Source organism: Bidens hawaiensis, unplaced genomic scaffold (genome assembly GCF_021521415.1).
Source record: "Bidens hawaiensis isolate Kalapana, Puna unplaced genomic scaffold, B.hawaiensis_p1.1 tig00011819_1, whole genome shotgun sequence".
NCBI lineage: Eukaryota > Viridiplantae > Streptophyta > Magnoliopsida > Asterales > Asteraceae > Bidens > Bidens hawaiensis.
In genome coordinates this window covers 27,966-52,679 of record NW_027491940.1, presented here as the reverse complement: position 1 = coordinate 52,679, position 24,714 = coordinate 27,966, and the positions used below count along the sequence as shown (strand labels likewise).

The following is a 24,714-nucleotide window of genomic DNA, read 5'->3' as shown; positions in this document are numbered from 1 at the left end:
TGAATGCCGTCACCAGTGTTGCATAGTTTAACCGTTCGACGCGCGGTTGTTGATAGGTGGTTATTCAGTTTCCTTTCATGATTCATGCGGATAGACCGGCACTTTCATTTAATGGGATAATTGAACTCTTCCCCTTCAACTGACCTGCGTGAAGGTTTGTCACGTTTTGGGTTCGTGCGGGTAGGACCGCCTTCCCATGCAATGACCTCACGTAATTATGCGGTGAAAACCGGCATATTAGTGTTCAGAAAAGTATAAATGTAAAATCATCAGCTTCGATGTTCTTAAAGAGAATCATTTCCATTAGAAGTGGCTCTTGGCCTTTTCTTTACAAATTGGAATTGATTTACATGCAAACTGTGTAAATGAGCTCCCTTCCATGTTGTTGGGATGGGAGTGCCATCGATCCGATACGCACCTGGTTCGGGATCTCGTTCTTTGCGCAGCATGTAGTCTCGATATTGAAGCTGGAATTGATTCGTGTTTTCCCCAGCTGGGGTTCTACACGCACCCGCCTGTTCAGCCTTTATTGCGCCACGAGGTGCGCGAGCGTCCCATCTCTGACAAATGCTTCGACCATGTCTTTTACGTCTGTGCATTCTTCAGTGTTGTGGCCTTTAGTCTTGTGAAAGTCACAGTATTTGCTCCGATCAGCATCGTGACGATGTCGGATTATTGGAGGCTTTGGCCACGGGAGCTGTTCAGTGGCGAATATCTCAGTGACGCTTTTGCTGAGTGGCGTCCATCTGGAGTTCCGGTGCGGCTGTGCATTATCCCTTCCGCCCAATCGATGTTGCAAGCCGGATGAGGTGTCAAAGTTTACCCTTGACTGCCAAATGCCTTGCTTCCGTTTTTTATTTAGTCGGGCGGAGAGGACGTTGTCTTCTCTCGTCTTCTGAGTGTAGAGGTTTGTGCTCTGTGGGAGATCTCTACCCAGTTGCTTCTCCGTTTCCGCATAGCGTTTTGCTGCTGTCATGATGGCATCCCATGTGGATGGCATGCCATCTTTACCCGTTAGGGTGCGGATGAGCTCTGGGTCATGCGCGCCCTGGATGAAGGCAGCGCGAACAAGATCTTCGCTGATATTGCCCAAACTTAGCTTCTTTGAGTTGAAGCGAGTGATGAAGTTTGGCAGAGATTCATCTTCTTCTCGTATGCATTTGAGGATTGTCCATTGCTCCTCGGTATACTTCCGTTGCTGACTGAAGTGTTGGCTAAACTTCTGCTGGAAGTCTGCCCAGTCGTAGATGTGGTTGACCGGTAGGCGATCAAACCAAGCTCTAGCAGCCCCAACAAGCGTCATTTGGAACATGTAGCACCACGTGGGTTCCGTCCAATTGCTGACGGTTGCCCCCGCTATGAACCTGTTCAAATGATCGTCTGGATCAGATATACCGTCATACGTGCCTATGTTAGGCATCTGTTTGGCACTCCTTGGGGCAATTGCTTCCGCAATGTCCCGTGCAAATTTGGACGTTCCCGCATTTGCTACGTTTGGTCTGAACGTTTTGGAGAAGTCTCGTGGACTTCCACCTGTGCTTTTTGGTTTGAAGGCTTGTCCAAAATGCCTTTTCGGTTGGGATTCCATTTCCTTACGCTTCCCTTTTGCCTTATGGCGAGGGTTCGCGTCGGAGTCGGATTCCTCCGAGTCATCCTCCCAGTATTCGAGTTCGTCGGCCTGTTGTACGGAACGCAAGCGTTCGTCCAACTCAGCCTGGAATTCTTTTTGTCGTGCCTCCGCCCATGCCTTAACTTCATCGAGAGTTTGGCGGGGGAGTCTTCGTTTCTCAAGCTGGGTATCAGTGGATCTCAGTAGGCGATCATTTACTGCACTTGCCCCAGCTTGAGTAACTGGGGTAGTGTTCGTAAAATTTACTTCACTTGCCCCGGCTTGGGTAACCGGGGTAGTGTTTGTAAAAACTGTGTTACCGGTATTCACCCCAGTAACTGGGGTTGTGATTACCGGAATTTCTCTAACCATCTTTGTAGAAGTTTGAAAAAACTGGAGAAAAATAAAGTTCTAGCTTTATGCACGGATGGCGCCAATGAAGAAACACTAACCGGACCCACGACAGATTACTGGTAACCTGGGGGTTGGATAGCTGTATCCCACGAGGGGTTAGACCCTTGGAAGATGGTTCTTCTGATAACCTGCAAAACAGACACCGTGAGTTCGTCACTGAGAAGGGGGGGGGGGGGTTCCTCCTTGTGACCACCCTCCGGCGTGAGAATCAGACTAGATTGCTCTTTAAATATAAATGTATATTAAGAGATTGCTAGAGCAGATATCAGGTATGATATAATGATAAGATATGATAATATAATGTGTTGAGATGATCATACCATTTGGGGTATTTATAGCCGAAGGTAGGTTTCCAAGGAGGTATGGCCGGCTGCAACAGTGTTCCTGTTCATCAACAGTAGCCTACGCACGTGCCCTGCTGGTAGTTGGTGGGTAGGCAGCGGCTGATAGTGACCAGGCCTGCTGTATACTATTCCCTTTCCACCAACTGCCGGCTACGCACGTGGTATGACAGTAGTTGGTGAGTAGGCAGCTGCTAATAGTGATACAGTACAGGAGCATGCTGCTCGCCATACTGTATCAGTGAGCTGTCGTATCTCTGATCAGATCTTTCGCCCATACCTCGTCAGGTACAGTAAAAGATCCTTCAGTATACAGACTGGCTTATTTGGGCGGGAGTATTCCCCCTCCCGCCTCTGTGCGGGATTGCTCCCGTCTTTGCTCATTCCTTCAGGTGACACTGAATGATCGAGAGCTAAGTGCCTTGTGCGTGTAGCCATGCTGCGCGGGTGGCCTTCCCTAATGGCTTGTATCCGAGGCTGCGGGGACAGGCGGAGTCCTTCACCATTGGGAGGCTTTTCCTGCGGGACCAGCTTGCGTACTGCGCGTAAGGACGTCACGTCTCTGAGCATGGTTGGTCCTGCGGATCCAGTTGGTCTCTGCGCAGACGTCCCTGTTTAAGGTGAGTCTTGCGGGTCCAACTGGGCTCTGCTGGTACCTACCTCTTCAAGAGGACAATGGGAGTAAGAGCTTATTCATGTTGATTATCTAGTGCCTGCATTCTTATGAAGTTATATCAATGAGATGTATGTGAATTGTCTCTTATAAAAACTCTTTGAAAACAATTAGATAACTATATATATCTCTGAATTTAGTTATATAATAGTTATAACTAAATTTAGGGAGTCTCGTTGGCTCATTCTGGCCAGACTATGTTGTTTTAATCGGCCCCACGTTAGCTTCACTGTGGCTTCGGCCTTCGGCGTTCCATAAAAACCATAGCTACTTAACAATTGTTGTGTCATCATATAATCAGAAGTCTCTAGCGCAACCTATAATGATTTAACATTGAAAGACCTCACAACCTCTTTCTCATAAGGAGCATCAAATATTCAAATATTCAATTATCGAGTATATAATATGATAAAAATGATAGAAGAAAGAGAATAGGAAAATATTTCAAGTGAATTTGTTGCTCATAAAGTAGGGTATAATTGGAAAAATATTAAAATCTAATATTTTCAAATTTCAATATGTTGGCCGTATATATGACTAGGGAATATTGTGTGACTTTTTGATATTTTATAATTCTCATGAGTTGATTTGCTAGACAACGAAATTTATTATATTCCTTTTATTGTTGTCGCTACAAAAAATTCTGACTTTTAGCCATTACAATATATAGTATGTTAATTTATTATGTTAACATGAATTGTTTAAGTTGCTATTGTTTTTTAGAGGTAAAATGTCTGCAGTCTGTAAGAAGAAAACTGTTTGTTTTTTAACTTCTATAGACTGTTAAAATAAACTGAAATTTAAATAAACCGATTTTTTAAACTTAAAAGAGGTCTTCAACATCGAAATTTAAGTAATAGTCACACAACACTGAAATAATATTCATAAAACCACAATAACATTTTTAAATCTTCATTATACCTAAACTTTCTACAAACTTTCTTCTGCAAAAAACTAATAATAATTCAACAAGCGTAACAAAATATATACTAGCAAAGGATAAACAAAAAAACTAACATAGTGTTCTTCGGACTTTAACAGTAAATGGTATATCCTTTACCTACAAACAATATAAAATAATTCATGTTATTAACTAGATATGATCTAAACAACAAACAATCCATTTTAAAGAAAATCTTGTGATGAAATAATACAAATGATAATAATATATGATCACTTGAAATCAAAATAAATAGGATTCAATAAATGAAGACAGTAAAGAAAAACATCAATCAATAAGTTTGTGAATGTGATGTACGCTTAACATAGTGTGACTATGTGAGTGCAACTTTAATCACCAAGATAATAATTTCAACCACAGTAGACGTCACATCAATGTCAACTAGTGTCACATAATATTCTCACTATGACAAAGTTAAAACACCTTCCAATTTCATTGCAAAAACATACCAAAATCACAAATAACATTCAAGTAGGCAAGTGGCAACTATGGATAATGCAACATTCTTGTTCATGCTACCTTCACTTTTAACTTTCATCTATGTATACACCATCTACGGTCGTGGCAACCCGCGGCTTCCACCGGGTCCTTACTTTTTTCCGATCATAGAAAACCTCTTAAAACTTAGCAACAAACCCCACCGCACTCTAGCCGCACTCTCTAAACTTACGGTCCTTTAATGTCACTTAAGTCGGAAGTAGAACAACTATAGTAGTTTCATCACCCAAAATGGCCGAAGAATTTTTTCACAAACATGATCAATCGTTCTCTGGCTGATCCGTACCCGAAACAGGCCGAATGATGGATCACAATCTATACTCCATTGCGTGGCTACCAGCCGGAGATCAATGGCGAAAACTATGAAGAATTACTAAAGAGTTCTTATCATCTGGGCAACGTGTAAATGGTAGCGAACAACTGCTCATGCAAAAGGTACGTAGGCAAAGTTGGATGATAACATTTATTATAGTTTTCACTATCTGGATTGTCATTTTGTTTTTTAACGGCAACATTTATTATAGTTTTCACTATCTGGATTGTCATTTTGTTTTTTAACGGCAAATGATCTTACGTGTAAACCTATCTTTTCGGGGTCATGTCCAAGGTTGACTCCTCGATTGTCGTGAGACCGTATCCCCTAATGTGATGGAATCCGTAAACCCTCGCCCCCAGTCGGGTTCGAACCCGAGATTAAAGCCTTGATTCGTCCATTCGCCAAGATATCCTTCGAACCAGCCCAAATGAAAATCAAACATATGTCTTCACATAGGAAGGGCATGTCTCTTACCACTAATTACCGTTATAATTATATTTTGTTTGTTTTTGTAGTTACAGCTTTAGGTTATCCTGAAATTATAAGTCACATTTAAGTACCAAGTAGAGTCTTTGGTAATCGCCTACCATGTAACGCCCGTAAAATCTTGGGATATGGAATCACTTGTAAGACCTCGATCATTGTTGTCTACGTGTTTTGAAGAGTTAAATGAGATTTTATCAAATATGACAGAATGTGATTTTAAATGCAATGCATATGTTTTAATTGACTTGAGGGGACCCAGTTGTAATTACACAGAAGATTATTAGTGAAACTTCGGGAGAAAGGAGTCGGTATGAGAACTAGATGGACCAAAGTTAGAACTTGGAGAAGTAACACCTAGGAAAAGAAACCCTAGATCATTCATTTGTGAATGCTTGACGGCCAAGAAGGAGAGCAGGAAAAGATGATGTATGGCAGAGGTGGTGCGAGTAAGTGGTTTTGTCAATTTTTCGGTTTTAATGGGTGGCATGGAGTGTGGGGATGCTTGGATGAGGAAGGGTTCGATCAAAACAAGATTCTGGTGAAGGAGGCAAGAAACCCGGCAACTGTTTGCGTCACCTGCGACGGTTCCGACGGTGTATGGCGGCGGATCTGGTACAGGGTGGTAGTGCTCGGCGACACAGTCGCAAGGATATATTATTTACTTGATTTTGAGTTCGTATGACCAAGTTATGAGCAAAACAAGAAAGGGTTCGTATTCCGGTATTCCGGCTGACGGTTCAGTTTTCCGTGGGATTGTTTGGTTTTCCGGTGATGGTGGCGGCAGTTTCCGGAGGCGGGAACTGGTGGCTCTTGTGGGGCTCGGTGAGACGAACGTGTGGATATATTATTTGCCCCAAAAGGAGTTCGTTTGATATGGTTTCGAGCTATTCGACTGTTAGCGTGTCAAAAACCGAACGAATCAGTGGGCTGTTTTGGGTTCTGAAAGCTGTGGAGGTAGACCGTGATAGTAATTTTCTAAGGTCCGCCATGTAGAGATGAGTTCGTGGATACGTGATTTGCTCGAATCGGAGTTCGTATGGTCAAGTTATGACCATTTTAGTTTTCTTCGCGTCGGTATTTTGGGATGTTGCGCGCATGGGATCAGAACGAGTTATACCCGATGGTATGACTCCGTACATCTTTTGTGTATTGTTTGGTGTGAATCATGGGATATGAGGCAATTTTTCGGTAATGATGTTGAGGACGTTATTATACGTTTTTATAGGTTATTTGTCGGTAATTTGTGTATTGTATTGTTCGGTAATTCACTAGTTATTCCAAATGCTCGCCATATCTGGAAAAAAAAATAGAGGTTATTTGTATTCCTCGAAAGCCCCCGCCGACATCACCATTTAAGATTTCTTGTCCCACTATCACCCAAACACCCTGGGCACTAGGCCCAATGTGAGTCGGATCTCTTAGCCATGCTTCATAATTGGAAAAACGAGCACCGTGGAAATACAAGCCGCTCAGCCAAAGGAAGATTATGGAGATTTGAATGAAATGCGCACTAAAGACTTTTTGAGAGATCTCCTCCAAATCACTGGTATGGCTATCGAAATCGTGAGCATCAACATGTAGGTTCTAGATCCAAGTGGTAGTTTCAGGGCCTTTAGCTATTGTTCTTGAGAAATGACCCGGTCTAGCCCATTCCTTGAATGAAGTTTTTAGGTGATCCTTATCTATCAAAATTTTTTACTTCTGGTTCCGGCGAACGAATAATCATTGAGTCCTCCTCTTTCCGGACAACACATACAAAGAGACCCGCCAATAGTCAAATAATTAGTGAATCTCGAAGAGATATTTCTATTATATTGATGTTTTTATAATTAGTTTCTTTCTCTTCTAGTTTTCTATCCCCCACCTATCTATTTTCTTTAGTTATTCACTAGAGCAATTATGATCTGGAAGTCGATCCGAGGCAAGTGTTCGGATCTATTATGACATAGCCAGGAGGCGCTCAACGGACCTTTTGGATCTTATAAAAACATTTCTTTAAATTGATACAAAAACTCCTTTTTTTTGCAACCTAGTCTATTTCAGATATCAATTAAAAGTTCTTAGCCGGAACTATTTCATGTTTTTTAGATTTAGATTTAGAAAGAGTAATAGTACTCTTTTCCAAATCCCATGAGCAGACATTAATTATTACTAAGAAATTTTGATATATTCATAGTGATTCGAAGCCTTTTTAATTAGTTTTAATAGTCTTTTTTAAAGAAAAAAAGAACGACAAGAAAAATTATATTTTGTAAGCTATCCATATATTCTTTAGTCCTACAAAATACCATACGAAATAGATCGCTTAGAAGGGATATAGAGAAATTCTTTTATTGATTCTTTCCAAATGAACGATCTATTTTATTTGACCGAGGGGCCAACAAAAAATCATTATACCAAAATAAAAATTTCTAAATCATAACTAAAATAAAGAAAATATCTGATCTTCTATTTGAAACGTCTATTGATCTTCAAACAATTATGAGCTTCAATATAATTACCAGGAATAAGTGCTATAGCTTGTTTCCAATACTCAGCGGCTTGGTCAAACCAAGCCTCCACAATTTCATAACCCCCTGGAGAATGACATGTTCTCCTCGGTCGGAATTGGTGGGGTAATTCCTTCCCTTAGAACCGTACTTGTGAATTTCCTACCTCATACGGCTCACCAGTCAACTCTTTTTGTATCCCATTATCCCATTTGAATCTACCGTATCTAACTGAATAAGATTTATCATGATCTATCACATTTTTTCGGGTTATTATATTCACTAATGATTACTCAGTCAAGTTGGAGAGTGTAAGAATAAATAGAATAATATGTATTTATTTATATATGATCATTATAATTATTTATATAATAATTGATCAAAATATGGCCATATTATATACTAGTTTGGTAATTGTTGATGGGTCATATTACTCTTACCAGCTAATAAACGGTTTTCCCTTGGGTGTATATAAGGAAGAGATTAATTTAGCATCATAAATTAGTCACACAAACTAACAAAAATTTGTGTGCTCACTCTCTCTATAAATCGGTTTTACCATAAACCCTAATTACAATCATCAACTATACATCCCAAAGGAGAACTCGACCAAGCTGGCGTTAATTATGACGTCTACATCCTTTCCTATTGCGGTAACTGTTCTCTCTGCTGTAACAGGTACTTATATAATAATAAGTTTATCATATTATACATGTTTTTCCATTATCATCATGAGGAACTGATCAACATAACCTCTTAAAAGAGATAGTTATTAAATTCAAAATCATTGTATGCATCTTCCCACTCTCTGAAAATATTTGTTTCAAGTGTAACGGGGGAGATAAACGGTGGTGAAAAAATCGGCAATAATTCATCATCATAAAAATTTGGAAAATGATCCATAACACTAGATGCTTCTGAAGGGAAGGAAAATGAAGTGTTTTTGTCATCGCCCAAATCCAAGGTGTTAGCTCCTGGTTTTGAGAGTGTCTCACCCGGACTTGGTTGTGATAGTTGGTGGTAGGTTGGCATTATTTCATGTTTTTCAGTTGAAGGTAGTGACGGTGGTGGTGGTGAAGCCGATTGGGCACCATGGCTGCAGGTGTGCTTCCCTTTGTACTTGATGTCAAATACTTTGGGGTATCCATCACTTCTCTGCACTAGTTTTGTTGCAAAACATTTCTTTACGTCACGGTATGAGCATCTATAGTAACTTCTGCAAGACGTACATAATAAAAATAAACGTTAAAGAATGTTTTGTTGTCAAACATCAAGTAACATAATAAGACTTTACCTAGGAAAGTTAGCACCCTGGATGTCTTTCTGCCCATACTTCCTCCAACTAAAGCCGTCATTATTAATATCACCATCTAACCCATAGTCACTGTATGCTATAACTTGATCATCCCATGTTGTAGACCCTTTTCTATTCACATGCAAAAAAAAAACTAATTAATATTTAGAACTTGTACATTCATACGCCCTACTTGCAGTGCACACATATAATTTATATACGTGTGGACCCTCGGGTGGGCAAAAGTGAAATTGCACTAATTTTGACGCTATTTTACTAATCTCGTGAAAATAACGTTAAAAGTGGCGGAAGGTTAATCATGCATCATGTGGTGGCGTTGATGGCCTAAAGACAAGGGTGCATTCACCAATCGGCGGTGTCCCGATGGTTGAGTGTTATGTGCCTTATGTCCAAGGCTTGATGCAAAACTACTATCGAGATGGGGTCTCACCGAAAGCTGTCTCTCTATTCCTAAAGGGTAGAGGTAAGACTGTCTAAATCTTACCCTCCTCAGACCCTACCATAGCTTTGCTATCGATGGGATATACTGAGTACGATAATGATGACATTCACATAATTTTAATTGGGAACAGAAAATCAATAACATGCATCAAAAATTCAAAATACCTTTTTTAGGGAAACAGGTTGCTCAAGCATGTATTTTTCACTTCCTGGGCTCCCAAAAGAAGTCGATGATTCGGGCAGACTCAGTAGCTGCCCTGAAGAGGAACCTGATTGGAGAGCGAAAAGAGCATTATCGTACGAAGGTAAGATCTTTTGTATTAAGGTGTCTCTCGCTTCATGCGAATGGAGATTGGCCTTTAGCTGTTGAGTAAGCTCATGAACGACAGCTGTCTTCTCATCATAAACACAACTACACAAGGACTACTATCCATGTTGATTGTCTTGGTACAGTTCTAGAAGCAGGAGGTTGAATGATATTAAGATGGAAGCAGGATGGTGTGTATATATACGGGAATTAGGAAGTTTGAATTGTGTGAATGTTTTGGTATTTAGTCAAAAAGTTTACTAAAGAAACCGAGTGGGAATTTAGTATACAACATGGATGACCCTTTGGGCCAATTCCAGGTCAACTTACTTTATTCATAGAATTTCTAACACGTGGGGTACTATTCACAAGAAATGAAGTGAGTCTATGCGAATCTGGTCGGTTTTCGTCACGTTCGTTATGATACTGGAACTAAAACAAATAAAAAGTCGGGATTCAATGTATTTTAATTACGCTACCGGAAGTAAAAAAGAAAAAAAGCAAAATGTTGTGATCCTCGAACGTTGAGACCCGATTGTTGGTAAAACCCGAGCGTTAAGATGGTGGCTCGACGCGAATTCAGACATTATCGGTTACGCTCGTTAAGGTATAAAAACCGTCGGAAAAACTTGAGCGTTAAACCCGAAAAATAAATTCGTCAAATTAACAAATAAAAAGATTAACATATAAAAAATTAAATATTCGACGTTTCTTTGGTTGGTAAACCAGGGCGGTGGTAAAACCCAAGCGTTGCTAATTTCGAGCTTTGAAGTGGTAACTTGAGACGAGTTTGGTCGATTTCGGTTACTTTCATTACACTACCGAAGGTAACAACCGGAAAAAAAAAACTAAAAAATGAGGTGGACCGATGAGGTGAAGTTGGTTGGTAAAATCAGGCGTTCGTAAAACCTGAGCGTTGCCGGTCCCGGTCGTTGAGGTTGCGAGTCTACATGAATTCGTTCGGTTTCCGTTATGTGTGTCACGGTACCGAAAGTAAAACAAAAAACAAAAACAAAAACAAAAACAAAAACAAAAAGAAATAAAATTTAAGAACCGATACGGTGCAGCCAGGTGACCCATTCAAAACTGAAGTCGGATGGAAAACGGTTCTCCGATGAAGCTCCTTCAAGTGATGGAAAGCAAAAGACTTCTGCAACAGGGAAAAGTAACAAAAGAGGTGAAAAGGCAAGTAACACGCGTCGCCCAACAAAACCTACATAAGCACGATAGACAGAGTACAATTCCTTATTCACAAAGTACAACAACCTATGCGGCAAGTCACTTAAATTGTAAACATGTAAATTTCGTTGTAGATTTTTATGACAATTAATGTAATTTTTATCATGCATTTGAAAGTAATCTTATCATTGCGTGACACAGTCCGACCCGACATGAATCAATTTCAACTATACTGTTAGTTACTCGTTTTCATGTTTAATGAATAGAGATAAAATAGGTAATGTCAGTTGGATCGAGTGGATCAAAAATCTGTCACGTAATTTCTTTTTCTAACTATTGTTAGTTCGTTATAATAAAAACCCTTTGAAAAAATAAAAAGGAAACTTAAAACTAGTTGCTACTCAGACGGTGAGGTGGGGGCTAACAATTAATCAGAATTAATCGAGCTTAATCAGATTGGACGTTCATGTATAATTTTCAATTTTCTATATACACACACATTTGTATATGTAATTTTCAGTTTTATACATACACAAACATGTTTTGTCCGAAAATTGGCTGGAATCTCGTAGGAAATCGCTAGTTTTTGCTAGAAACTTGTCAGAAACCGATGATTTGGCCGGAATCTCGCTGGAAACCGCCGATTTTGGTAGATACTCATCAGAAAATGCCGATTAGGTTCGATTAATCCTGATTTTGGCCGGATTTAACCATTGACCGATTAGCCTAAAAGTAAACAGTTAAGTGGACAGTAGCGATTAATCAAGAATTAATCGGACCTATTCAGAATTTTTGTAACACTGGTTATTATATAGTGTCTTCGTTCCGTGTTTGTTTGTGTTATTTCAAATTTTAGGCAAATAAACCGTTTTCTTTTCGTGACAATGATGGTTGCACTTACACACTTGCACTTATACATTTGAGATTTTTATGGACCTTGACATATTTTATATAATTTAAATTGGAGTAAATTTGTTTTTTTTTTGTCCATAAGATATAATAAAAAGGAAAATCATCAAAATGATCATGATAACATAACAATTTACCAAAATAAACATGAAAGGTCTATAAAACCTAGAGGCTTTATGAAAATTGAGGACCTACGGACTTGATAAACGAATGAAACGTCTAAATTTAGTGGCTTTATCTTATAGTCGGGCCTACCAATGACCCACTTATTTCATAACACATGGTATATTTCTGAGGAGGCGTTTACACATCTATGGGTAACATCTAAAGCCTGTTTTCTATTAACGTCTAAATATGCATATGAAGCATCTAGTATGAGAGGAAATGTCTGAGCTCTAGACGCTCCATTAGGCTTAGATGTTTTCGCACCTTTTTTAGACGCTTCATACTATTTTTAGATGCTTCACCCATGGTACGGAAACATTTAAAAATCGTACAAAGCGTCTAAAATTGGTACAAGAGCGTCTAAAGATCGTACGAAAACGGCTAAGAAACGTATGAAGCGGCCAAAAATAAATTTAGAATATAAAAAAAAAAACAGAAAGGAAAAAATCTAAAAACCATACAGAAACGTCTAAAAAAGTGTAGCTAGCGTTTGAGCCGTCTAAGCCTAATGGAGCTTCTTTGGCTCATACGTTTTCTCTCATACTAAAAGCTAAACCTTTAGGTTTTAGACGTTTCCGGATTCCCCTTAGAATACGCATGTGTAAACATTTTATTTAAAATTTGCCATGTGTCACAAAATAAGTGGTCTGCTGATGGGTCCGGCTATCAGACAAAACCCCTAAAATCCAACGCTTCAGTCATGTGTCAAGTTCTGAGGTCCACAGTTTTCGTGAAGCCTCTAGATTTTAACGATTTTTATACAAGACTCAAGTTTGTTCTCGACAACTAAACGAGAATGAAAGTTCACCAACAACAATATAAGTAACCAAGAAACACAAACAAACTCCAACTGAAATCCAATTCACTCATCTTCCACATATCAAGCTCTCTATGTTCTAACAATGAATCTTCAAATATTCATCATCTGCATGGTAACAAATTTATGGGTTTTATCTCCAAATGTTCAATCATTTCGATTCGAGCTCGAATCTGGTCACTCTAAATGTGTAGCAGAAGATATCAAGATCAATTCGATGACCGCTGGTCACTATTCCGTCGTTAATCCTAACGAAGGGCAGCCATTACCGGAATCTCACAAAATTACCGTCAAGGTTAATTCAGTTTAGTTAAACGAACATACATGAACACAAATATCAACTTATGTTTCTTTATTTTCATTAGTTTATGCATTTGTTTTAATTTTTAAGGCCCACTACAATTTAGTCACCTTTTCTTAAATAAAAGAAAATCAACCGTTGCAATTTAGTCTGGTTTTATAATAATAAAATATCACATGTTCATATTATTTAAATATAGCCAATTACAATTTATTCTAATTTTATGATTTTTTTATTTTATTTTATTTTATTTTACTTTTGCTTTATTTTTATTTTTTTATGTTCACGTTCACTTTTTATTGGTGTTTGTTTAGTTAAACGAACGTAAATGAACACAAGTATTAACTTATTTTTCTCTATTTTCATTAGTTTACGTGTATCAAAGTTCGCTAATTTATGCATTTGCTTTAATTTTTAAGGCCCGCTACAATTTAGTCACCTTTTTTAATAATAATCAGCCGTTGCAATTTAGTCTAGTTTTATAATATTAAAATATCACATATTCATAAAATTTAAAAATCGCCCGTTACAATTTATTCTAGTTTTATGATTTTATTTATATTTTATTTTTGTTTAATTTTAAGGCCCACTACAATTTAGTCACCTTTTCTTAAACTAGTAATAAACCGTTGCAATTTAGTCTAGTTTTATAATATTAAAATATCACATGCTCATAAAATTTCAAAATCGCCAATTACAATTTTTTCTACTTTTATAATTTTATTTACATATATATATATTTTGGCAATCGATAGAGCTGCACATACAACACCAAGTTTGAGAAACCGAGCTACATCTGGATAATGGGTAAGCGAGCAACAAGCTGCGCCGCTATCCCCTTTAGAATCGCAAAGCCTATTCTACTAAATATAAATCCTTGGTTCCTCGGGCTTTGCGAGTCACTGTGGACCACCTTCTGCACCCGCTCCAAGAAGCGAATCGCCTCGGGAGCTAGGGATCCAAAAGTGTCGAAGACAGTCAATCGAATTCGTTATGTTCACGTTCACTTTTTATCGGTGGTTGCTTAGTTATGTTTGTTCATCTATGTTCAATTAATCGAATTCGTCTGTGAACCTTTCATTAATATTATTAACAAACGGACATGTACTATGTACACACTCATTTTCTTAACAAACAAACACGGCCAAGAAACACCGTTCATTTAGTTGCTCATGCTTGATCGTCTGTCTGGATAAAGTTAAACGAACGAAGACAAACATGCTTGTTATTATATGTTGCATTGGTTAATGTTATTATATATTGCAGGTGACTAGATTTTATGAGGAGAACTATTATTACTTGTCTGAAAACGTGCAGTCGGGTCAATTTGCGTTTCAGGCTGTTGAGGCTGGAGATTACTTGGCTTGTTTTACTGTAGTCGATCATCAACCGCCAGTTAAAATATCGGTTGAATTCGATTGGAAGCCTGGTGTTGCTGCTAAAGATTGGTCCAATGTTGCCAAAAAAGGTTCAGTAGATGTAAGCATATTTACACATCTTTCTTTTTTTATTTTTTATTTTATTATTTTTTTATAATGTCTGTATTTATTTTAAACTGAAAAGTAGTAATTACATCGGAACAGAAGGCAATTGTATTTCATATTTTCGTTTTTGATTTTTTTTACTTTGATTATACTTCAGGCAATGGAATATGAGCTTAAGAAACTTGCGGATACGATTACTTTGATTCACGAAGAAATGTTTTATCTCCGAGAAAGGTTAGTTAACCAAAATATTCATAATCTTGCAGGGGCAAAATTGTCCATCTCTAATTTTGGTCTTTTGCTTGTAGTATTATGAATTGTCAACATTTTGATTCTACTTCATTAATATATAATCTCAGCTGAAAACGGGTCGTAAATGGTAAAATGACGAAAATGCCCCTAACTGAACAAAATTGTATGTGTTTTATGGAAGTATGCAACAGACTGGTTTAGTAACAACTCTTTACAAACAAATTTTTTTTTGACACATAAAATGATGTCACCTCAACAAGGGTATTCTTGTCTTTATGGACCAGTAACATATTGACACGTCATTAGGGCTGTCAATTTATGACACGAACCTGTTAACATGCCACTACACGGGTTTTAACATGTTTGAGTTTGAGTTTAACATGTTCCGTGTCTTAAACAGGTCGACCTGTTTAAGACATCTTTAAATTCGTGTCCTAACAGGTTAAAGACCAGTTAACCTGTTAGTAACATGTGTAGATTTTTATATTAAAAAAAAGGACTATTGGTTTTTATTGGTCCCAAGTATTTCATTTTTGCCAGCGCTGGTCCCAACTTTCACACATGTGTCTGCCACCAGTCCACGACTAACCGAGTACTAACTCCGTTATGTTTTAGATGACGTGTCCATCCTACGTGTTAAAAAACATTGACGTGGCTGCCTGCGTGTATATTAATAACAAAAAACCCTTCTCCTCCTTGAATATATAATAATATCAGCAGATGACAATTTAATACAAATCCCCAAATCGATATCTTCAATCGATCGAGAACCCAATCGATCAAGAACAACCCAGCAGCCTGCGCACACACGAGCCTCGGAATCCTATCAACCAACCCCAACTCTTTACACATATGAAACCCTTTATAAAACGCGTAAATATTCCCCAAATTACCCCCGGGAACAATAACCCAATCCGGCACCTCCCAGTCAAACTGCTGCAAGATCTCGATCGCAGCAGTCTTTTGCCCCTCTAACCTCAAACTATTCAACGAATTCGCTAAATAAATCGGTAACTCAGACGTAACCTCCCTAACCAACTGCATACACCCATCGAAATCCGTATCAAGACTCAACACAAACGCCCCATTCGCAATCGGCTGAACCAACTGCGCCATGGAAATCTTGTTCGCAGGCAAGAAAACAATACTCGGAATACCTGCGGACGCGCAGTAGGCCGACAACGCGGCTGACGTGTCCCCGGTCGACGCGCAGCCCACCCCGACAACGGGCCGGTTCATTTTACGCAAACGATTAACCTGACTAACTAACACAGTCATACCCAAATCCTTAAAACTACCCGTGTGACTAATCCCGCAATGCTTAACCCACAAATCATTCATACCCAAATGCTGTTTCCCAAACCTTTCGGCCCAGAACATATTCGAATTACCTTCGAAAGCCGATACGATATCGTCGGAATCGATCTCGGGCAAGACCCATTCTTTTTTGGACCAGACACTCGACCCGTATGGCCAAGTGGTCTTGCCGATGCGTGAATCGAATAAAGACTTCCAGTAGGATCCGTCGAAGGCTTTTAACGCTTCAATGTCGTCTTGGACGTCGAGTAAGCCGCCGGAGCGTGAGCGGTAGACGATCGATTGGGTTGTTCTTGATCGATTGGGTTCTCGATCGATTGGAGATATCGATCGATTGTCATCTGCTGATATTATTATATATTCAAGGAGGAGAAGGGTTTTTTGTTATTAATATACACGCAGGCAGCCACGTCAAGGTTTTTTAACACGTAGGATGGACACGTCATCTAAAACATAACGGAGTTAGTACTCGGTTAGTCGTGGACTGGTGGCAGACACATGTGTGAAAGTTGGGACCGTTGGCAGTTAAAGTGATAGTTGGGACCAGCGCCGGCAAAAATGAAATACTTGGGACCAATAAAAACCAATAGTCCTAAAAAAAATAAATATATATACACTCCTAAAGTCTTAACCTAAAGTCATACTTACAAACGACATTTCATTAATGCCCGTCTGAACCCGATATTATATTTTTTATGGATGTTGTGATTTACTTTATGGTTTTTCGTTTCAAGTATGTTATGGATTTGTCGTCTTTTGTTTCAAGTATGTTATGAATTTGTGGTTTTTTGTTTCAAATACGTTATGAATTATCTATTAATTAAGACTATTATGCTCATTTTGGAAATTTTGGTTTCGTTACACGTGTATTATTATGCTCAAATACGTTGTGTCTTTAAACAGGTCCCTTAACAGGTCTTAACAGGTTAACCTGTTACTAAACATGTTCGTGTCCGTGTTTGGAAAAAATGACACGATTAGTTATCATGTTCGTGTTTAGCAACAGGTCATCGTGTTTTATCGTGTCGTGTCTTATCGTGTCATGTCCGACATGTTATGGCAGCCCTACACGTCATCGAAAAAATATTATTAACTTAATTTATGTACATGTTTATTGTAGGGAAAGAGAGATGCAAGAGCTTAATAAACTGACAAATTCAAGAATAGCATGGTTCAAGAAAAGAAGAAGCTCATCTGATATCGATCGTTAGTTATACCGATGGATTATAATTCATATACGTTAGTTGTACCGACGGTTGAAGACCAAAGATATATAGCATCATAGCTTTTTATTTAAATTCCAAAAACCACATTAAATTTTCATATAAGTTAACTAATATGATAGAAAATTTTTAAAGCTACCAACGTGTTAAGAAATATATGTATATGTCTAATTCAATAGCAAGCAGTCACAGCATATAAGCAAGTTTTAGAAGCTCACCCAAACACCCCCAGTTGAGTTCTAATTATCGTCATTTACTTTGGTCATATCTCGAGTTCTCCTGACGCCAAAACAATTTCTCGTTCCATCCATTTGATAACCTCATCGTCAACTAGAATTATTGTCACACCCTCAAAATCCACTAACGGAGTTTTACCGTCAGAGGGTGTGAACTAACAGGATCGGAATCATTAGTTATAATCAAACCACAAAGTTTCAAAACCATGAAAACGTTTACGAGTAATTAAATGCGGAAGCGTAAAACCATAGAAAACAATGTTACGTCACGCAGGACGACTTAAAACCCAATGATAACAGTTAAAAATAAGTTTGCATAGTTAAAAGTGTTTCAAGCAATGCATGTTCCTAAACCGCGCGCCCGCATCGGCTACCTGAGAATAACATACTAAAAGTGTCAACACAAGGTTGGTGAGTTCACAAGTTTATATAAAATAAAGCGTTTAGCGTTTGCGTTCAGCGTTTTGCGTTACAGGGTTTTGCGTTACAGCGTTTTGCGTTACCAGAAAGTGTTATGTCAATTATATATCTATAGGTAGCTAGCCTATAAAACAAGTATCACTAAGTGTTCGACACCGAAGCTGACTGTTTATCATTTGCCTTGCCACCAGGTCATCCAGACCATGGTATGTGTTTAGCCAAGATTACACCCACTCGACCTCCAGTCGAGTTTAGCGTTGGGTGGGGTTTGTCAAACCCAGTAGTACTACTCAACAATAACTCGCTATTATCCAATATTAAACGGTTCGATGTGAATGAAGGACTTTAGTTATTGCGTTTGCCACTTAGTCTTTACAAGTGATATATAATCTATATTAACAAAATCTTAAATGCGTTTTCGGAGTATGTTATCCCCCCCCCCCCCCAAGTGAAAAGCGTTTAAAAAGTTTAAAAGGGGAAAGTGAAACTCACTGTTTGCGAAGTATTCCCAAAATAATTCACCAAGATGCGCGTCACAGAAAAACTCTTTCTAGCGTTCTAAAACAACAAAGAGATTTTTCTAAGTGTCGGAATATTATCGAGTCTCTAGACCCGGCACATAATACCTATGAACATAACATGTTTCGTGTTTCGTTTGTGAATCGTGTGTGACTTTAACAAAGGTATTTGTGATACGTTACATGTGTAAGCAATTATTTACGTGTCATGTATTCATAAAGTACATCACTAGCAATTACTCCCCGTAAGGGCAATTTGGTCAACACATAACAATTAGCTAGCAATTATTCCCCATGAGGGCAATTTGGTCAAATCATGACAATCAATTAGCAATTATTCCCCGCAAGGGTAATTTGGTCAAAACATATCAATTATATAGCAAGTATCATGTTTCATGCATTTTCACCAAATTCAACAGCTAGTTTCACCGAGACAGAAATCCTACTTGAAATATTGTACTATCTCACCGATCATAGCATCACAATTAATTTACCAAAAATCATCACAAAAGCATATATGTCTTAGGTTTCCAGAGCATATTTTATTATATTTTTATTCCACATAGGTTTCTCACAATCATCAAATTATTACAGCAAACTCATAACAGTCAAATTCATGCGCAACAGAATGTTATTTGAAATTCCCGTTAAACGAAAAATCCAATAAATGCGAGACCACTTGGGTTAGGTTCCTAACTCAATGAGTCAACTTACAGAAGTGGAACCAACCCAATTGGTCTCGTAGTTCATGAGATATAACATTTACAAAACAACCTAACAGCAGGTCTAACAGCTCAGCTTTGCACAACGTTTTTGTAAAATCATAAAAGTTAACCTTTACTTGTCCAAAAATTACAAGTTTATATTCTTTAGAAACTAGACTCAACCTAGTTTACTGTAGTATCAATAATATCAACCAATTTTCACATTTACACTTCGTTACAGTCAATTAAACATCAATAATACAATCTGTCCAGAAACTGTTTGCATCCAAACTCAACATATTAACTATCTATGGACCATCATTCATTCATATAACACTCTAGACTCCATAATCACTACTCATGCACATCAATTATACATTACATACATGATTAGGGTTTTTGTTTGAACTCAAATCAAAGACACAAGCAATTAACATGTAACAATATCCATTCTAGTTATCAAATCATCAACAAATCAACAACAATCATAAGAACTACATACACACATAAAATCGGCCTCTAGGGTTTTCAATTAACCCATTAAACATCAAAATTAAGTATAAAGGATGCATAGGATAGTCGTTTATACCTTCCTAGCACCTTAATCTTCAATCAAAGGCTTGAATTCTTGGTTGTATGTGTGTGTATAAGTGGCGGCAGCCAAGGGAGCCAAGGGAGAAGTCCGATCGGGATTGTGGGGGGGAGAAAAGAATGAGTTAGGGTTTATTATTATTATTATTTATAATAATACTATGTTACACTTTGGCCCCTCAACTTCTAAGTATTACTTATCTAGCTTAAACAAACTTGTTTACATCTTGAGTTAGTGTTTATAACGATGTTATCACACAACACATAAGTCTAACACATAATTATCACATAATTACTGTTTTGACGTTTTTTGTTTATTCACCAATCGTTTGCGTCAACTCGTTTGCGTTTCGGTGCAATTCCCGAAAGACTACACATGTAGTAAGTGTTAAGCGTCATTTAAACCCTAGTTTAAATGTAATGAAGTGTGGGTTATAGATTCAATGATCTTAAGTTTGAATTGACGGAGTTGAGTTAACGGAGTTAACCTGAAATTGACGATTATCACAATTATGGAACTTATTACGGAGCAGAGTTTGTGATTTCGTCTAGAGAGTTTTCAACGCTTATCTTTGGTCTTTATCATAGTGTATTTGTGACAATGACAAATCGCTTGTTCTTTTAAAGTCTTTAAGTGTAAAGTCATTATGTTGATGGTATGGGTTTTCTATGTTCGGATTCTTGTTGTTGATTTCAGAATTCTAGTTTATTTTTGTCGGTTTTTGTAGTGTAGACGCTAATGGCTTGGGAATAATAAAGTGAAGATTCGTGTTTTGTGACACAAGACATTATTGTGCCAAAACGAGTAGTTCTAGACATGCAAACTGGCCTAGGCCTAACATGTGAGAGGGAAATCACCCTCACCCAGTGGCAAGGGGATTGACGCTTAGGATCGGATTCGGACCCATGACCTAAAGGTTATTTTGCTACGTCTCAAACCCCCCCCCCCCCCCCGCTACACGGAGGCTATAGACCCACTTACGTGTCATATTTTAGTCCATCTAGTCTTGAGGCCAATTACCAAGTGTCAATACTTTTAAGTGCTTCAATCTCTAGTTCCATTGCTTCTGTTCATTCTGGTCACTTACTTCGGAGGTTACCGCGTGTGCGTACCGAGGATTGGGTCTATGGTCTCGGAGTGTTATGCATGTTAATTTTCACGTTTATATTTATAAATGATACTTTTGTTTGTTCGTTTGTTTTGGCATTTTAAATTCTAACATTTGAAAATTGAATTGCAGTTGGAATTCTTAACTTATTTACAGAACACAATTGGAATATTTTACCTACCGTAACAAATAACAATGTCTTTTTAAAGTAGGAATTTATCTTGTATCTTGAATCTTGAATATCTAAACTATAATAAACTAACGAAATTGGATTATTTCCAACAGTTTTAATATTAGTAAGTTGATCAGTTCATTAGTCAAAACTATGGTTCGGTTTGAACGTAAATTTTATTTTTTTACTAAAATTAACCGCGCAAAATATTGAGATATTCTTACGTATAAATTGTAAAACCTATTTAGTAATTGAAGTCGGCTTAAAAAAACATATATATTTAATAGGACTAATGAAAATTCACAAGCTTAATACCAATAACTAAAAATCAGCAATAATATAAAAACATCACGACTAAATAAAGGGAAATAAACAATCTAATTATAATTTCTGGATCAATGCAATGGGAACTTGAAGCTTTCAGTGGTGAATTGGGTTTGGTCCAGGAGGGACTAATCTTTTTGCAACTCCATATCTTGGATCGATTTCTTCCGGCAACAACGACAGTTGTGGTAGTAGTAGCCGACGAGTATGGACCAAGTGCGACTTTAAGTAAGGATGATGTATGTGCTTCGGGTTCAAGATGGCGATGTTAGCGGTTTCTAGCGAATTAGTGGAGGCAGCGGCGATAAGCAGAGGGAAGAGTAACAACAGCAAAAGAACTACTTTCTTGCAAATGTTCGACATCTTTTTAACTCTTAAGATTTATTGAGAAAGATAGATATGTAAAATGGTGATGGTGAAAGGGGTATATATAGCAAGTGTTTGATCATAACTAGGAGTCATAAACCTAGAATAAATGTAACACTAATTTAATGGGTTATCCTAACTGTTTTTAAATATTATTATGTTAGATATATCCAAACTAATTCATTTGTTTACTCTACAATTATAATAAATTTAAAATTTTCGTATATATGTCCAAACTCTTTCATTTGTTTACTATACAATTATAATCAATTTAAATTTTTTACATTTTATGTGGTTTTTAAATGTTTATGAAAAGTTAAATAGTCAAGTGATAGTGATAAAGTTGTTTACAGCAGGACAATAAAAGTATCCGAAAATCAAAGTCTTATTAAAAATCTAAGTATTCTATATAAAAGCATTATTATTATGATTTAATAGTAATAATTTTATAAAAGAAATAAATTTCTCACAAGTTTTATATTAAAAAAGAATTCAAAAACTAATTCCAAAACTGGTTTAAATTAGACATGATGAATATATATCGTAAACGAGGCTCGCCGTATTCACGATAGCATACATAGAGCAAAAGACATTCTTCATGCTCTAAAAGAGTGAGTGGTGAGATGGTGAACGACTAGGTTATGTTGTATTTATTGGTTGTCACATTATTACATGTTACATGATTAAGAAGGTATGGATGGCTCATTTTAATAATTTGGAGTTGTCTTTAGATGGGATGCAACCCCAGTAATCTCTTGCATAATGTTTGTTTTTTAAATGACTAGATTGAAATTTATAATTCGATGTAAAATCTACATTACAACTCATAACGTACATGTTTGATTTACATGCATGACTTAATAAGAATTTCTCAAATTTCATCATGTAAAACGAGTTTAATTTCGTTATCGGTGAATGAAATGTTTTCAGGTTTTACTTTAATTTTTCTCAAATGATGTCACCTCAACAAGGGTAGTCTTGTCTTTATGGACCAGTAACATGTTGACACGTCATCGAAAAAATATTATTAACTAAATTTTATAGACATGTTTATTGCAGGGAAAGAGAGATGCAAGAGCTTAATAAACAAACAAATTCAAGAATAGCATGGTTGAGTTTGCTCTCACTTTTTATATGCTTATCGGTCACGGGTATTCAAGTTTGGCACTTGAAATCTTTCTTTGAAAAGAAGAAGCTAATCTAATATCGATCGTTAGTTATACCGATGGATTATAATTCGTATACGTTAGTTATACCGATGGTTGAACGCCGAAGATATATAGCATCATAGCTTTTTATTTAAATTCCAAAAAACACATTAAATTTTCATATAAGTTAAGGTACTAATATGAGAATATTCTAAATTAAGGATACCAATGTGTTAAAAATATATGTATATGTCTAATTCAATAGCAATCACATCAAATAAGCAAGTTTTAAAAGCTCACCCAAACACCCCCAATTGAGTTCTAATTATCGTCATTTACTTTTGTCATACCTAGAGTTCTCCTGACGCCAAAACAACTGCTCGGTCCATCGATTCGACAATCTCATCGTCAACCATAATTATGGAACTCATTACAAAGCAGAGTTTGTGATTTCGTCAAGAAAGTTTTCAACGTTTATCTTTGGTCTTCATCATAGTATATTTGTTGTAACATTAGTCATTTTCGATCTTTTTTGTATTTGTATTTGTATCAAAACCCGACCCGATTTGTAAACCAAATCTTTCGCTAATATAAAATGTTGGATTTTTATGTTTCATAATCATCTCTTACCTTTTGGATATGTTACTAGATTGTATTATTTAAACATTTTTTAAAAAAAACACATGCAAGTATTGATATAAAACAAGTTTGACTCCTTTCCTATATAAACAACCCCATCCTCTTCATTATTCTTTGCTCATTCATCTTCTTTCTCTCCCAAATAAAGTTCATATCTCTAACCTCTAAGGTTCTTAATAATCAAGCAATAACCTTCTTTAATTTTTGTTTGTTACTTATTAATTCACATCTTGTGGCACAACATATATATAATATGCACCCCTTGTTTCCTTCGGCTTTCATCTTCTTCGGGAGGTGATATGCTACAAGGCAAGGCTACATGGAGAACTCTTTGTAGTTCTTGTTTATACTATTTTCCTTTAATGTTTTCCTAGTCTTGTTCATATTGTAAGTAGTTTAGCTTTTAATTCATGTTTAAAGAGTTTCATGGTATTGGTTATGAAGTCACTAGTCTCGGTTTTATCCCGAGATTAGACCCGAATCAAGACCGAACCAAGACCAAACTCTTGTTTACTAGTCTTGTTTATACTATTTCCCTTTAATGCTTTTGTTTATATTGTAAGTAGTTTAGTTTTAATTCATGTTTAAAGAGTTTCATGGTATTGGTTATAAAGTCATTAGTCTCGGTTTTATCCCGAGATTAGACCCGAATCAAGACCGAACCAAGACCAAACTCTTGTTTACTAGTCTTGTTTATACTATTTCCCTTTAATGCTTTTGTTTATATTGTAAGTAGTTTAGTTTTAATTCATGTTTAAAGAGTTCCATGGTGTTGGGTATGAAGTCACTAGTCTCGGTTTCATCCCGAGATTAGACCCGAATCAAGACCGAACTCTTGTTTACTAGCTTTTGTTTTAAATAGTTTTGTTTACTAGTTTTGTTTAAAATAGTTAAATAAACATGTTTATGAAAGATTTGAACCTTGTAACTTCTAAAACCATTTTGATAGTTCTATGGTATTTGGGCATGTGGCAACCATCCTCGGTATCA

General features: G+C 37.1%; 3 protein-coding genes across 4 annotated transcripts; 1 reads left to right on the top strand and 2 right to left on the bottom strand.

The window, feature by feature from the left end:
- Positions 1-8,438: 8,438 nt before the first annotated feature.
- Positions 8,439-10,437, bottom strand: LOC143539147 (putative WRKY transcription factor 53). The gene is made up of 4 exons (XM_077032547.1): positions 10,382-10,437; positions 9,800-9,955; positions 9,082-9,213; positions 8,439-9,003 (listed from the first exon to the last, which is right to left on the bottom strand). Exons 1-4 carry the CDS (start codon positions 10,435-10,437, stop codon positions 8,544-8,546), a joined length of 804 nt encoding a protein of 267 aa, XP_076888662.1. The 3' UTR covers positions 8,439-8,543.
- Positions 10,438-13,004: 2,567 nt separating this feature from the next.
- LOC143539150 (transmembrane emp24 domain-containing protein p24delta9-like) lies at positions 13,005-23,283 on the top strand. Of its 2 annotated transcripts, none has more exons than XM_077032551.1 (4): positions 13,005-13,215; positions 14,488-14,700; positions 14,863-14,939; positions 22,997-23,283. In XM_077032551.1, the coding sequence occupies exons 1-4, from the start codon at positions 13,006-13,008 to the stop codon at positions 23,139-23,141; spliced, it is 645 nt and encodes a 214-aa protein (XP_076888666.1). In that variant the 5' UTR covers position 13,005; the 3' UTR covers positions 23,142-23,283. The 2 variants fall into 2 exon arrangements, with proteins under 2 accessions (XP_076888666.1, XP_076888667.1); XM_077032552.1 differs by having other exon boundaries at positions 13,005-13,224; positions 14,506-14,700.
- LOC143539183 (threonine synthase, chloroplastic-like) lies at positions 15,269-17,821 on the bottom strand. Its single transcript, XM_077032575.1, has 3 exons — positions 17,755-17,821; positions 15,693-16,615; positions 15,269-15,286 (listed from the first exon to the last, which is right to left on the bottom strand). Exons 1-3 carry the CDS (start codon positions 17,819-17,821, stop codon positions 15,269-15,271), a joined length of 1,008 nt encoding a protein of 335 aa, XP_076888690.1.
- Positions 23,284-24,714: the final 1,431 nt, after the last annotated feature.